Source organism: Rhipicephalus sanguineus, chromosome 7 (assembly GCF_013339695.2).
Source record: "Rhipicephalus sanguineus isolate Rsan-2018 chromosome 7, BIME_Rsan_1.4, whole genome shotgun sequence".
In the NCBI taxonomy this organism is placed as follows: Eukaryota; Metazoa; Arthropoda; class Arachnida; order Ixodida; family Ixodidae; genus Rhipicephalus; species Rhipicephalus sanguineus.
The window spans coordinates 65016568-65031158 of NC_051182.1; the positions used below are offsets into that span (position 1 = coordinate 65016568).

The 14591-nt window shown below is 48.3% G+C and overlaps 2 protein-coding genes across 2 annotated transcripts in view; both read right to left on the bottom strand.

Annotated features, from left to right (window-relative positions):
- Positions 1-14591, bottom strand: part of LOC119398728 (cytochrome P450 6A1) — a 109735-nt gene that overhangs the window by 49931 nt on the left and 45213 nt on the right. The window lies entirely within an intron of this gene.
- LOC119399476 (uncharacterized) lies at positions 567-5203 on the bottom strand. The gene is made up of 2 exons (XM_037666276.2): positions 4677-5203; positions 567-1323 (listed from the first exon to the last, which is right to left on the bottom strand). The coding sequence occupies exons 1-2, from the start codon at positions 5016-5018 to the stop codon at positions 1276-1278; spliced, it is 390 nt and encodes a 129-aa protein (XP_037522204.1). The 5' UTR covers positions 5019-5203; the 3' UTR covers positions 567-1275.

The following is a 14591-nucleotide window of genomic DNA, read 5'->3' on the forward strand; positions in this document are numbered from 1 at the left end:
GGATGTGTTTGTAGAATATCTCGAGAATTCAGGTCTCCCATGGCACTCCACAAATTGTACACAGCAATATGTCTTCCACAACTTGAGTATGCGTCCGTGATATGGAATGGCATTGCTCAATCCAGCGGTAACACCATTGAACGAGTCCAGAAAAAATTCCTCAGCATATATAACCATCGCTTTGCTAAAAATGACTCTGGATCTCGTTTAAATACTGCTGAATTATTATCACTGCCATGACTTCACTGCCGACGAAATCGTTCTGACCTCTGAAGGCCCCGCCTCCGCTCAGGGGGGTCAGTGAGCCGTAATTCGCACGACACAAGCCAGCACCGCTGGGAACAAGAACCGTTTTAATTCACGACTCAAAAGAATCACCACCGGCCTTCCAGACCGGCAGAACACGGCACAACGTATACAGGAGAGCCAAAAGCCCGGAACGAACAGTCCCCGCAGACTGGCGGTCAAATGGAACCTACGCGCGAAACATAACGGCAGGAAAGCAAACTCACGCGCAACTCGCAGTAGAAGACGAGCCAACGACTCCTATTAGCGGACGTCCAAAACCGGCGTGGCCTCTGCTCTGCAGCACTCACGGAGGAAACCGTCGCGCCTAGCGCGACCGTCGCCGCATCCCATCGTCCTGCCGCCCACCAAAAAGCCCTGGGGCTTGTCTCGCCTCCCTTCTTATCCGCCAGCCATCTTCACGCCCCCTGTGGCTTTCCGCCGCTGCCGCTCGTCACGCGCATGGGCAATGCGCGTGTGTTCTCCTCCCCCTGCTTCCAACGTGCGTGCTGCAGATAAGGGCCTATCGGCCCGACACTCCCCCCCACACAAGAATGGACACTCCAATGAGTGTCATTTTCCAGCGACTACTAAGTACAATAATGAACACCACAGAAAATAGAAAAGGGGAACTGAGAAGCAGTTCTGAATTAGTCCACACAGTTCGTCGGGAACCACAACAGTTCATAATGTGTCGCATGTCCTTGTCTACACAGTTTGTCGGGCACCACAACACATCACCATTCGTCGCATGTCTTTGTCCTGATGTCGCATGTCCTTGTCTACACAGTTTGTCAGGCACCGCAACACATCACCATTCGTCGCATGTCTTTGTCCTGATGGTTACACCGAACGGAGCCGGCCCACACGTCACACCACATAACCATTCGTGCCCTGTCTGTCCCACCGGTTGCACAGAATGGAACGTGCACGTAGCGTGTGTCGGCGTTCACAGCAGCCTGTGTCGGCGTTCCGTGATGGGTGCCAGCCTTATGCTTTGTCGCGGGCTAGTTGGCACTGAAGTTGCTGCGGGGTGTTCTGCGAAAGGCAAGGTTATTACAGCAGGACAACAAAAAGGCACCGCATCCTGATTGACAAATAGCGAATACCCAGGACAGCAATGTCGACGGTAGCGGGGGAATGTGTTTACGCGTCTAGCGGGCGCTCGTAGTAAGCTTTGAGGTCGCACACGTTTACAGGGCCTGTTACTCGACCACCGCGTTTGTTTTTGAGAAGGTATGCCAACCTAGAAATTTGCTTTGTAATCACGTAGGGACCGTCCCATCGTGGTGCGAGGGAGGCAGCAAACCCTTTTGCTGCATCACTGAGTGGATGCGTGCGGCGGAACACCTCATCACCAACCGCGAACTCTAGAGGTCGCCTGCCCTTGTTGTATTGATTGCAATGTTCCAGGCGGGCCAGTTCCAAGTTCTCTCTGGCCTCCCGCAAAGTTTCGCTCCAGCGACTGGAGATATTTTGCGCGAACGTCGCGTAGTTACAGCGCGGTGATTCGGAGTCATGGGTGAGCTCATGTTCGATAGGAAACTTGAGCTCGCGACCTAATAGAATGGCTGCCGGAGTAAATCCAGTTGAACGATTCACTGTTGTTCGCGTGGCGAATGCCATTTCCTGTACGCGGGCATCCCAGTCCCTGTGCCGGTCAGTGAAAGCCACCAACATTGTTTTAAGGTTTCTGTTGACGCGCTCAGTAATGTTGGCCTGAGGGTGGTAAGGTGTCGTTCTTTTGTGGTGTACACCAAGAACTTTGCAAGTGTCCGCAAATATTCTGCCTGTGAAATATGTGGCATTATCTGTTATTAGCTGCTTTGGAAAACCGAAGCGAGTGAACGTCTGCAGCAGACAATCCCAGATTATTTTTGAATCCAGCCGGCGTAACGGGTACAGCTCTACCCATTTAGAAAAGTGGTCCGTGAGTACTAACAAATATCGACACCCCTTAGCTGATCTGGGGTACGGGCCCATTGCATCACAGGCAACGATTTCCCATGGATACCTGCTTTCTACAGATTGCATGAGGCCCGGTGGTTTGCCTCCCCTCGGTTTTGCGGTCTGGCAGGTAGGGCAAGTTTGGACGTATGTTATGACGTCCTTTCTCATGTGCGGCCATGTGGCGACGCGACACAGCTTTTCAAAAGTTCTCTTGCCATCACTGTGACCAGCGAGGCGTGTGTCATGAAAGTACGCCATGAAAGTTTTGCGTAGAGTCCGAGGAATGAAAACACGGAACGGGGACTCGTCATCATGAGTCTCAAGTGAGGGGTCGTAACGCAAGAGCAGGCCGTCCTCGGCTTGCAAGTAGCTGCCATAGGTGTTTGCGGACCGTGTGTTCCCGGTGGAACTAGCAGCGCCCAGGCCACTGCATATCTGCTTGCACTGGTCGTCGCTTCTCTGAGCGTCGAGGAGCTGCTGTCGTGAGACCAGTGTTCCCCAGACTTCTTCAGGGACTGTCACGACCAGGACATCGGCGGCTGGTTCGCCATCCCCTGACAGTGGCGCTCGGGAAAGCGCGTCAGCCACTTTGTTGCCAGTGCCTTTCCTGTACTCCACTCTGTAGTTATATTTCTGAAGAGAAAGGGCCCACCGGGCCAGACGACCGGATGGGTTTTGTAGCTTTGACAGCCATGACAGCGCCTGGTGATCGGTTTGAATCGTAAATGCAGCTCCATCCAGATACATGTCGAATTTCTTCAGTGCGAATACGATTGCAAGGCATTCTTTCTCTGTTACGGTGTAATTCCTTTCTGCGCCTGAGAGCGTGTGGCTCGCAAATGCTAGCGGGTAAAGCATCCCTTGATATTCCTGGAGCAAAACTGCTCCAAGGCCATAATCGCTTGCGTCGGTCTGCACCGTGAAGGGTAAGTTTAGGTCAGGGAGGCGCAGCCGTGCTGTATCAGCGATAGCCTCCGACAGAGCCTGGAAGGCTGCCTGCTCCATGTTAGTCCAAGACCAATGGGCACCCTTGCGCAGGAGCTGGTGAAGTGGTCTTGCCAGATCGGCGCAGTGAGGAATGAAGTGACGGTAGAAGCCCGCCATACCCAAAAACCGTTGCAGGCTCTTAACGCCCGTTGGTGGTGGAAAATGCAAGATGGCCTGAAGTTTCTGTTCATCTGGCCGTATTGTGCCTTGCTCGACAATGAAACCTAGTAGGTTGATCCTGTTTGAGACCAACTGAACTTTCCGGGGGTTGACGGTGATGCCCGCGTCCTGCATTCGTTGTAGTACAGTGGTTAGGTGGGTCAGGTGCTCGTCAAAGGTTTGCGAAAAGACTACCACGTCGTCCATGTAAGCCATTGCGTAGTTGAATTTGGCATCTCGAAGCACAATGTCCATGACGCGCTGAAATGTGGCCGATGAATTGCACAATCCGAAAGGTAACCTCGAAAACTCAAACAATCCCCTGTGGCAAGTAAATGCCGTTTTCTGAGCATCGCGCTCTGCTAACAAGATCTGCAGGAAGCCTCTGCTACAGTCACGGGTAGTGAAGAATTTGGCGGCTCCAAGGGAGTACATAACAGAGTCGATTGATGGGAAGGGGTACGAGTCTCGAACCGTGACGGCGTTTAACCGCCGGTAATCAACGCACACCCGAGCAGAACCGTCCTTCTTTGGAGCTAAAACAAGTGGAAACGCCCAGGGACTGTTGGACGCTCTTACAGCACCGGTGGCGAGCATTTCGTCGAGGGCAGCGTCCAGAAGTTCACGCTTGTGGACGCTCAGGGGACGAGGATTGAAACGGATAGGGGGACGTCGCCTGTGTCGATCGTGTGTTCCAATACATTAACTCTGCCAGGAGCCTCTGTGAACATTGCCGCAAAGGGCTTTAGGGCTGTTTCGATTCTAGCTTTTAGCTGTGATGGCCCTTTGAAGGATTCGATAATAGTGAAGAAGTCCTCCCTGGCCTCGAAGAACGGATGCACATTTGTTGCAAGCAGATCAGACTGGGGTTGTGGCGAAGTAGTCACAAACGCGAGTGGTTTTGCATTGATGCCATGGCTGTAGGTGCCCGTACGGACATCAAGCACGATACCCGACTTCGCTATAAAATTGCGTCCCAAAATTACGGGGCAGGAAAGTCCGGGTAGGTGTAGGAAACGTTGCCGAAGTTTTCGCCCGTCGAGTCTAACCGCTAAGCGAGCTGCAAGCGTAGCAGGGACAACATGAGCAGAGGCCACGCGCAGATTAGTGCTTACACTTCGCAAAGTTAAGCCTTTCATCTCGCAGGCATTCTTAATGCGATCCCCGAAAACGGAAACAGCTGAACCAGTATCTAACAGAGCCGGGACCTTTACTCCTGCCATGGAAACCATCACTAATGGTGCTTTATCGGCGCGGGCAGCGAGGGGAGTGAATGTAGACGGACGATCGCTCACCGTATTGTTGAGTACACCATGGCTGTTATCGGGCGGGGAGTACTTCGCAGGAGCGTTGGTTGCTTGGTTCTCTGGCAGTTGTCCGAGCGGGAAGGGATGCGGCCTTGTCCCTTTGGGCGTGCGTTGCTTTGTCGAAGGTTTGCCGCGGCTGTGATTCCTGGCGGCTGGATGATGTGAAGACCAAAACACCCGGTGGCCTGGCCTCTGCAGCGTGGCTGGCTGCTCTTGAAGACGCGTCGTAGCCCACAGAGGAGCCGCAGTAGTTCTTCCAGGACCTGCGTAAAGTGAGAGGACCCCGGGGGGCGGTGGAATGCTGGCCGGCGATTGGCATGCGCTCACCATCGCCGGCCCCGATCGTTTCCCCAGCGGCCAGAACGTGGTCTGCTTGGGCACTGGCTCCTATAGTGGCCCCGACCTCCACACTGGAAGCATACCGGAGGGTTCCTACTTGTGCCTCCGGCACTAGAATGGGCGGCGACCGCTACGGGCTGGCCTTGGGTCGAGACGCCCGGTGTGGGTGTCCCACGTTCCTGGGTAGTTGACGGGAATGGCGGACGGAGCAGGCAGATTGTGGTGGCTGAATGGGTCTAGAGCCCTTGGTGGGGTCATCGGTGGGGCCATTGGGTTGGACCGACCGTGCCACGCACAGGATGGCTCGAGAGTGGATTCAGGCGGTGGCGGTGGTTGGTACGTGAGCTCCGCCAACATCGCGGCCTGAATATCAACCGCTGCTGTAGCGAGGACGTCGAGTGAAGAGAATGAACGACCCCTCAAATACGCCTGAAAACGCGGATGCGACTGCTTAACTGCCCGAGCCACTCTTTCCGCTTCAGGTGCCGAAGGGTCCGCGCGGTCGTAAAGCTCCTGTAAGGACCGTATGTATTCTTGGAGGCTTTCCTCCTCAGCCTGTGTACGGCTGCGAAGTTCATCTTTCATGCGCACGGCGTAGTCGGGGGGCAGAAATTCGGCACGGAATAGCTGCTCAAAGTGAGACCAACTTTCGAAAGACTGGCGACGACGCCAACGTGCGGCAGAGCCAGACAGGGCGACGGGCAGAACGCGTAGCAGAAGAGTCTCATTTGGGAGGGCTTGCGCGTCGCGATAATCTTGTAAATCTTGTAAAAAGTCTGTGACCGATTTCTTGTCTGTGTGTCCCTCGTACGTAGGCACGGCCAGCGGTAAGCGAAATGTGTCGGCTGGTGTAGCCTGGCGTTCTAGCAACGCGGTCAGCTGCTCGACGATACGAGGAGTATCTGGCGCGGACGCGTCCTGTTTCACCTTGTCGGGCATTATATTAGACTTGAGGTCCGTAGGGCTTTCACCTTCGCGAGCTGTAACTGTACCGGAACGCAAGAGCATTGGAATATGCGCAAAGCATACCGCGAGTGCGATGGGCCGGCAGGACGGGGGCCTAATGCGTGCGGTTCTCGCGGTGCGAAAGCGAACTCAAACGAAAAGCATAAATACTGCATGAGGAAACCACGTTGCAAGGAACGAAAGGAAGGTCAGCTACGTGCGAAAACCACGTTGGGCGCCAGATGAAGGCCCCGCCTCCGCTCAGGGGGGTCAGTGAGCCGTAATTCGCACGACACAAGCCAGCACCGCTGGGAACAAGAACCGTTTTAATTCACGACTCAAAAGAATCACCACCGGCCTTCCAGACCGGCAGAACACGGCACAACGTATACAGGAGAGCCAAAAGCCCGGAACGAACAGTCCCCGCAGACTGGTGGTCAAATGGAACCTACGCGCGAAACATAACGGCAGGAAAGCAAACTCACGCGCAACTCGCAGTAGAAGACGAGCCAACGACTCCTATTAGCGGACGTCCAAAACCGGCGTGGCCTCTGCTCTGCAGCACTCACGGAGGAAACCGTCGCGCCTAGCGCGACCGTCGCCGCATCCCATCGTCCTGCCGCCCACCAAAAAGCCCTGGGGCTTGTCTCGCCTCCCTTCTTATCCGCCAGCCATCTTCACGCCCCCTGTGGCTTTCCGCCGCTGCCGCTCGTCACGCGCATGGGCAATGCGCGTGTGTTCTCCTCCCCCTGCTTCCAACGTGCGTGCTGCAGATAAGGGCCCATCGGCCCGACACCTCTTATTTCTTTACAAGCTAGTCCACGGTATCATATCGTGCCCTGTACTTCTCAATTGTGTTAACTTTCGAATTCCGCGTAAATTAACCAGAGAGAACGGACCGTTTCATGTACCCGCCTGCTTCTTCCCACACTCTGCCGTTCACAGAATACAAAGTCTCTATAATGTTAATTTTCTTGATCTTGATGTTTTTCATAGTCCACAATCATAGTCTTTATCCGAGCTTTGCACTGTTTTGACATAGTGTGACACAATGTACAAAGTCTACCCTTCTCAGTCTTTCCGCATAGTTGTATATATGCAATCTAATTTTTTATTCCCCGTCAATATTTCTGCTGTTGTCTTATTTTATTCCTCCCCTTTTGTGTTCATTTCTCTTTGTCTACGTGTTTTTGCTCTTTTTGTTTCTGAAAACTGTCTGTATTGTATTCTTTATTTTTATTGTTTTTTTGCGTGCGCCTGCACAAATACCTTAAGGTTGTTCCTGGGCACGTTAAATAAATGATTGATTGATTCATTGATTTATTATTATTATTATTATTATTATTATTATTATTATTATTATTATTATTATTATTATTATTAGATACAATTGGTGTGATGATTTCAAACTTCCGTATGTTGCGCGTCGACCACTGAGAGAAAGAAAGTGTTTTATTGTACGGAGGTCTTCTACCAGATACGGAGAAGCGTAAAGAAATGTATATATCCCTAAAATCTTCAATGTACTACCGCGGGGTTTTTCGGCTAGACCAAAAAAGCAGTTGAATAAATTCTTTGAGGTGTGAAATTACATTGGCTGTCTACTTCTATGTTATAAATACTCTTGTCCCATCATTGTTCCATTTGTATTTACTGCCAGTAAACAAGCACTGGTGTCTATTATCCGTTTGCTCGTTGGCAAAAACAAAAACAAAAAAGTTTTTTTCTGACCTTGTAACCACATCGATGTATTCGGCTCTGCCGGGCCTAGTCATACAATCCTTCGGATGCTTCGACAGACCCGTTTCTTTGTTCATTTATGGATGTGTACAATAAAGTATTATTATTATTATTATTATTATTATTATTATTATTATTATTATTATTATTATTATTATTATTATTGTTATTATTATTATTATTATTATTGGCGATTTTAACACACCAGGAATTGACTGGACCACACTTAAATTTTCTCATTATCATCATTTCTTAAAGAACAAATGCAGCGTATTGTTAGATTTTCTCGCTTTTAATTCCCTACAGCAGCACAATAGTATTGCCAATTCCTGTGGTAACGTCTTAGATCTGTGTATTTCTAATAATCAACCTATCTAAGTATCACTCTCTCATATCTCTCTTGTTCGTCCTGACAAATTTCACCCACCACTCAAACTAACACTCTGTATTTCACCAGAAAAACCAAGCTTTCCCAGAAAAATCGACAAAACGCCCAGATTTGCCTTCAAGCGAGGTGACTACGTTGGCTTGTACCATGACTTGTCCACCACAGATTGGTCACTGGTAACTGACAAACCCAATGTTGATGATCAAGTCGATCAGTTTACGGAGCTTATCTTGACCAGCATGCGCAAGTTCATTCCCCAGTATACACCTCATCATTGTAAATATCCCTCCTGGTTCTCATCAGAACTTATAAGTGCACTGAAACATAAAGATCGTGCACACAGGAAGTATAAACGTTCTGCATCAACTCATTTGAAGGAAGAATTCTGTCGTTTTCGTACTCTTTGTAAACGCCTTTATAGGCCTGACTGGCTGCCCAGGCGGCGCTGCGAAAACGGTGCTAAAAAGCGCCCCCTACGACAAGTTCTTTGGTTTCGAGTAGTCAGACAGGCGGCCGCATGCAGCACTAAGCTCAGATGCGCAATGGAGCCGCCGCTGTCGGTTGTGCTGCGCTTTGGATCTCGGCCAGTTTCTGGCGTGGCTGAGTTCTTCAGGCCAAGCAATCTGCGTAAACGCAAGAAGCTCGTCAACGTCAAGTATGTTTACGACGTGCAGGAGATTGAAGGAACCATTTCGGCGCGTTGCAACTCGCAAGTGCAGCGAATCTCATATGACGTTGAACTCGAGTTAAGTTTTACGAGGCATGCTCGCGCGATTAACGACAGTGCATAAACGAAAAGATTGCTGTTAAGAAAGCCGACATGATTTGCATTACACAACGAAACGGAATCAAGAAAGGTGCAGTGACGAAGGCTATCCGTCGGCGGCCCGAATGAGCGCATTCGCGTCGTGTGCCGTTTTCTGCCGCATTCAGTCGCAAACACACTTTTTCCCCATTCACGGTCGTAATTTTCAACATTTGCTTCTAGGGAATTCGTCCAATTCTGTCAGCGTGCGGTGGCGGTCGAGAAGCGACGGCGCGCAATGTTTACAGTCGGCCGCTGGAAGCAGCCGGCTGGAAGCTGCCGGACAAATCGTAGGCACATACGCAGGGTGACTCATGGCATCGTTTTTCTCGTTTCGCACGAAATGCCGGCTGCATATCCTCGTGATCGCCGTCGGCAGCCACGGCCGTGCACGCGCGTACGAAAAGTAATCAGCACGTTACGTTGCAAACCACGTTTTGCTCGCGTACTCACTTCACGCGTCGGACGGCACGTATCCAGCGGTTCCGTCGCTCCACTTCGTACGGCTTTCAGGGGAACCAGTAAAACCGCACATTAGGATCCTTACCCCCATGTTCGAGGCAATTAACCACGCAACAATAACGGCGGCGACCGCGCTTCGGGACCGCGCGCTGCTCAGAGCCGTCGCCCAGACCACCTGCTTTCGGCACGGTTTGTTGAAGCAGGGATCGCTCGTCAAACATGTCAGACTCTGCAGGCATAGCGGACAAGTTCCTGCGTACGTTTTAAGCACTTTTTGAGCCTGAAAACTAGGCGCAAAATTAAGTAAAACGCTTAAAGCAACTGAGAACTGCGTAACTCCATTTTTGGCGTCCATTTTTGACTACCCAAGCAACTTCGGCGCACGCCACCAGGCTCCGCCACAGTACTCAAAATTCCAGCGCGTCAGCCCTATAAACGGGATCACAGTCTATATATTTCATTTTTAGAAAAAACGCGCGTCTGACAGGCCGGCTGAGTTTTGGAAGTATGTGCGCAAACGGTCGAGCAATAGTGGCGAGTCCTTCAGGATACTGGACCCAAATGGAGTAGAAGTTCAAGCCGTTGCTGACTGTTTTGCCATGCATTTTTCATCTGTCTATAAGTCTCCAGCCTCTGTAGCTAGTAACGGTCGACAGGTTAAGGCAGTTGGCACAGCTGATGCTGTGTCGCTAGATGAAGATTCCATTTCAGAATGCATTAAGCGCTTGAAACCATCCTTTTCAGCTGGCCCAGATGGCATCCCCTCTGCCATATTAAAAGCCTATGGCAGTATACTTGTCCCAGTATTGACTACCATATTTAATAAGTATCTGCATGCTTCAACGTTTCCTAGCATGTGGAAAACTGCTCGTGTTTTCCCAGTGTTTAAGTCTGGCTGTAAAAGTGACGTCTCGAACTACCGCCCTATTTCCCTTCTTTGTGCCGCATCCAAAATCTTTGAGCTTGCTCTTCACAAAATATTGTCTTTTGATGTAAAAATTCATTGATTGTGAATCAGCATGGGTTTCTCGCTGGCCGCTCAACTGTCACTAATCTTGCCAGTTTCATGATGCAAGTCTCCACGCCTATTTCGCAGAGAGGACAGGTTGACGCTATTTACTGTGACCTTAGCAAAGCTTTTGATGTTGTCAGCCATTCGCTGCTTGTGGATAAACTTGCACACTTTGATGTTGATTCTTCAATTGTGAATCTCCTCCATAGCTATCTTCTTGATAGATTATGTTACGTTGCCGTTAATGGCCAAACGTCCTCTTTGTATAAAGCTACTAGTGGGGTTCCTCAAGGGTCGGTACTGGGCCCTCTCCTCTTTTTAATTTATGTTAATGATGTTTCTTCTGTCATTCGGAATTCTTCTTTCCTTTTGTATGCCGATGACATAAAGATATTTAAGGAAATTCATTCAGTTATCGATTGTCGCTTGCTGCAATCTGATTTGTGTTCTTTTTCTGAACGGTGCAGGAGCAATAACCTCTCTCTAAATATTTCAAAAACCAAGGTAATGAGTTTCACTCGAAAAACATCTAGTGTGCCATTTTTATATTCTATCAATTCTGTGTCGTTGTGTAAGGTGTGTGAGATCAATGATCTCGGTGTTCTTTTTGATAGCACCTTACACTTTTCTGCTCACGCTAAGCGTGTTGCTTTGCGGGGTCTTCGCACCCTAGGCTGTGTTTGCAGAATGTCTAGAGAATTCCGTTCTCCTGTGCCCTTCCGAAAATTGTACACCGCGCTATGTCTTCCTCAACTAGAGTATGCATCTGTGATCTGGAATCGCATTCCTAATTCCAGCAGCAACTCCATTGAGCGAGTCCAGAAAAAATTCCTAAGCATTCACAACCATCGTTTCGCTAGAAATGACTGTGGATCTCGTTCTAACGCTGCTGGATTATTATCATTGCCATCACTTTGCTGCCGACGAAATCGCGCTGATCTGTTATTTCTTTACAAGCTTGTGCATGGTATCATATCCTGCCCTGTACTGCTCAACTGTCTTAATTTCCGAATTCCACGTAAGCTGACCAGAGAGAATAGACCTTTTCATGTAACCGCCTGCTTCTGTGAACATTCCACCATTGGCAGGATACAACGTCTTTACAATGCTTACTTTTTGGAGCTCGATGTTTTTCACAGCTCCCAGTCGTTGTTCTGCTCCGAGCTTTGCACTGTACTTACATAGCCTTGTACACTGTTGATATATTTTTTCTGCCTGCGCATAGTTGTATATGTGCAATTTTGTAACGTTTTTTATCCCTGATATTTTATTATGAATGTTTCCTTTGTTTTTTTGTTTTTTTTTTATTTTTTTTGTGCGCCAGTACAAAGACCTTACGGTTGTTCCTGGGCACATTAAATAAACGTTTGATTTGATTTGATTATTATTATTATTATTATATTATTATTATTATTATTATTATTATTATTATTATTATTATTATTATTATTATTATTATTATTATTATTATTATTATCGGCACAGTGCTTGTACAACTTAGGAACCTGCTTCGAGTGTGGCGCGGCTGAGCCCGCTATTGCAGTATCTGCAGGATAAAAATAAAGTAATTGTTGGAGCTTTGCGTCCCAAAATCACAATATGATCAGGATGGAGGCCGTAGTGGAGGGCTCCGTAAATATTGATCACCTGGGATTCTTTAGCGTGCCCCTAAACACGGGACTTGGGCATTTCGTCCCCGTGATACCACGGCCGCGGCGACAGGGATGCGATCCCGCGATCTTCAGGTCAGTGGTCGAGCACTATATCCCCTAGACCATCACGGTGGATCCTATCTCCAGGATCAGCAGACATTTCTTCAGTAAGGAGAACACTGGGCGCCAGGCGTTCATGAGATTGCTGACGCTGATAATGGTCGTGATGAGCATATCAGGACCGATAAGTTTTTGGGTGCCTCCGACGACGTTACATTAGTTTCGGATCCCGTGTGGCAGGATACTATGACGTTCAGATCTCGCTAGATCTGGTCCGATGAGGTTCGCATGCAGTTCCATCGATGGAGCACATTCAGAAGATCGCGATTTAAACATCCTCTGTTACAGAAGGTCTTGCCCATTCAGGATTTAAACACCGAATTTGTATACATGCATACATCATCTAGCATACTAACAGCGATATATTTATATAGACCGTTTAGCGTTGGTGGTACACACATATCTGAGAATAACGCGACGTCTACCGGCACGTGTAGTGCTGGCAGGCGTAGCGTCATCATTACGCGCTGCGCCCACGCATGGTTGGGCCACGCATTTCGACACATACCACACCGCCCACGTGGCCGCGTGGGCTGTCGTCTCGGACTGCACGATAATGTCTACGCATATTCAGAAAACTCCCGTGTAGATCGTGTATAATTCTGCTGAGTGACAGGAGTACCCAGTGGCACTGCTGTTTCTAATCTAGTCATATCCGATCGAGCACTTGCATCCAGTTTTCCGAATATTTATAGAAAAATGTCTTGAAAATAGAAATCGATTGTTCTTGTCCAAATTAACAGATATAATTGATACTTATGAAATCGAAACACAGCTTTAACTAGGATAACGGCCATTTAACTGTCGGCAAAATTAGTGAATACTAATTGATTGAGTTCACTGACAGATTGTGAGCAGCTGAGGTCGTTGCGGGCACTAGCGGATCAGATCTAAACCACGCGCTTCGTTTTAGGTGGCCTCTGAGATAAGCGTTGGCAAATTAGTACGAAATTGATGGTTATGGTTTATCTTAGGAGTTGTAATTTCAGGCAAAAGCCTCAGGTGCCTAATCAAAGAGAAGTGACCGCCAGCGTCAAGACGAACGATGCAATTAGTCACGTTATAAAAGATAACCTCTTGATGACGTCATTATGTGACGTAACAGACCACCAAAACTTGGGACGTCATTCTGACGCAGCATGTGATCATGCCACATGATGACGTCATCACACGAACTCCTCGCATGGTCAAAAGTGTGCGTTCGCGGAGTCAGTGCAAAAGCACGAAAGGTACAGAAAGCTTGCCGCGCTCCCGATCTTCCAGGCAGTGAAAAATCACCTTAGATGCAGAACCACTGTAGATGCAGGATCAATACATCAACTGAGAAGAAAAAGAAGAGTCACAGTTAATCGGCAGTTTACCAACACCATCAGTGCAAGTGCCACTCTCAGACTCCTAAGAGTAATTACACTGACTGGTGCAATTAGTATTTTCGAGAATGATTTATAAGTTTTTGGATCAATTACTCTTGAATATTATCAGTGTTTTAATCTACAAGTCTTTATAAAATGGCATTCATTTATAGATAACATACTTTTGCATGTTTGCGCGTCATGTTTTTATTAGTGTAATTTTTTTGTGCAATTAACTCATGCTGTCGAACTTGAACTTAATATTTCTCTTGATTTTGTTATTTTTTCCCGTCAATCATACACATGGGATTCCTGTACAGTTTATTTATGTTTGGACCGTCTCCTGTATGTATCTTAGGAGGAATTGCGGGATGACTTGAGAAAAAAGCATTTTTTAAAATTTCAATAGTAAAATAATGATGCACACTCTTAGAAGCACAAAGCTGGAAGACATTTAAAGATGGCGCCGAAAGCCGCGTCTTCTGATGGTGGCGAGGGTTTCTTGACATGTTGTTTTCCATCATTGTTTCTGCGTGTATGCATTTTTATAACAAATAAGTCAGGTAGGTTAAATATATTCACTTCCCGCCATTTGATTGCATATTGACCCGCTAGGGATGTTTTGTACGTCAAAATAATAACCAATAATAATTGTAGGGGTTTAACGTGCTGAAACCACGATATTGACGCAACCTACATTCAAAGTACGCGCTCCGGACGGAGGGGAAGGTGAAAGAGAATTACCGGTGGATGCCATGGGCTCTGACATCGCAGGCGCGTGCGAACGACACGGGACTCCACAAGAAGAGGTGTGAGATTATGGTGGAAGACAGTGTTCTTTCCATACCTATAGAGACATTCTGTTTTTAGCTATTTGTTTTTAGGGCACAAGTTCGCCCGGACTAAGCGCTTAACAGAAAGTGTTTTCTTAAACGGTGCGGACAATATGAACTCCAATAACATTTCCTGGCAGTCTAGTAGGTGATGCATAGTTCATGGGTAAAAACAGCACAAACGAAATAAACCACAAGGAAAACACGGGCAGAGTGCAAGGAAGACACGGGGCAGCACTCTGTCCCGTGTCTTTC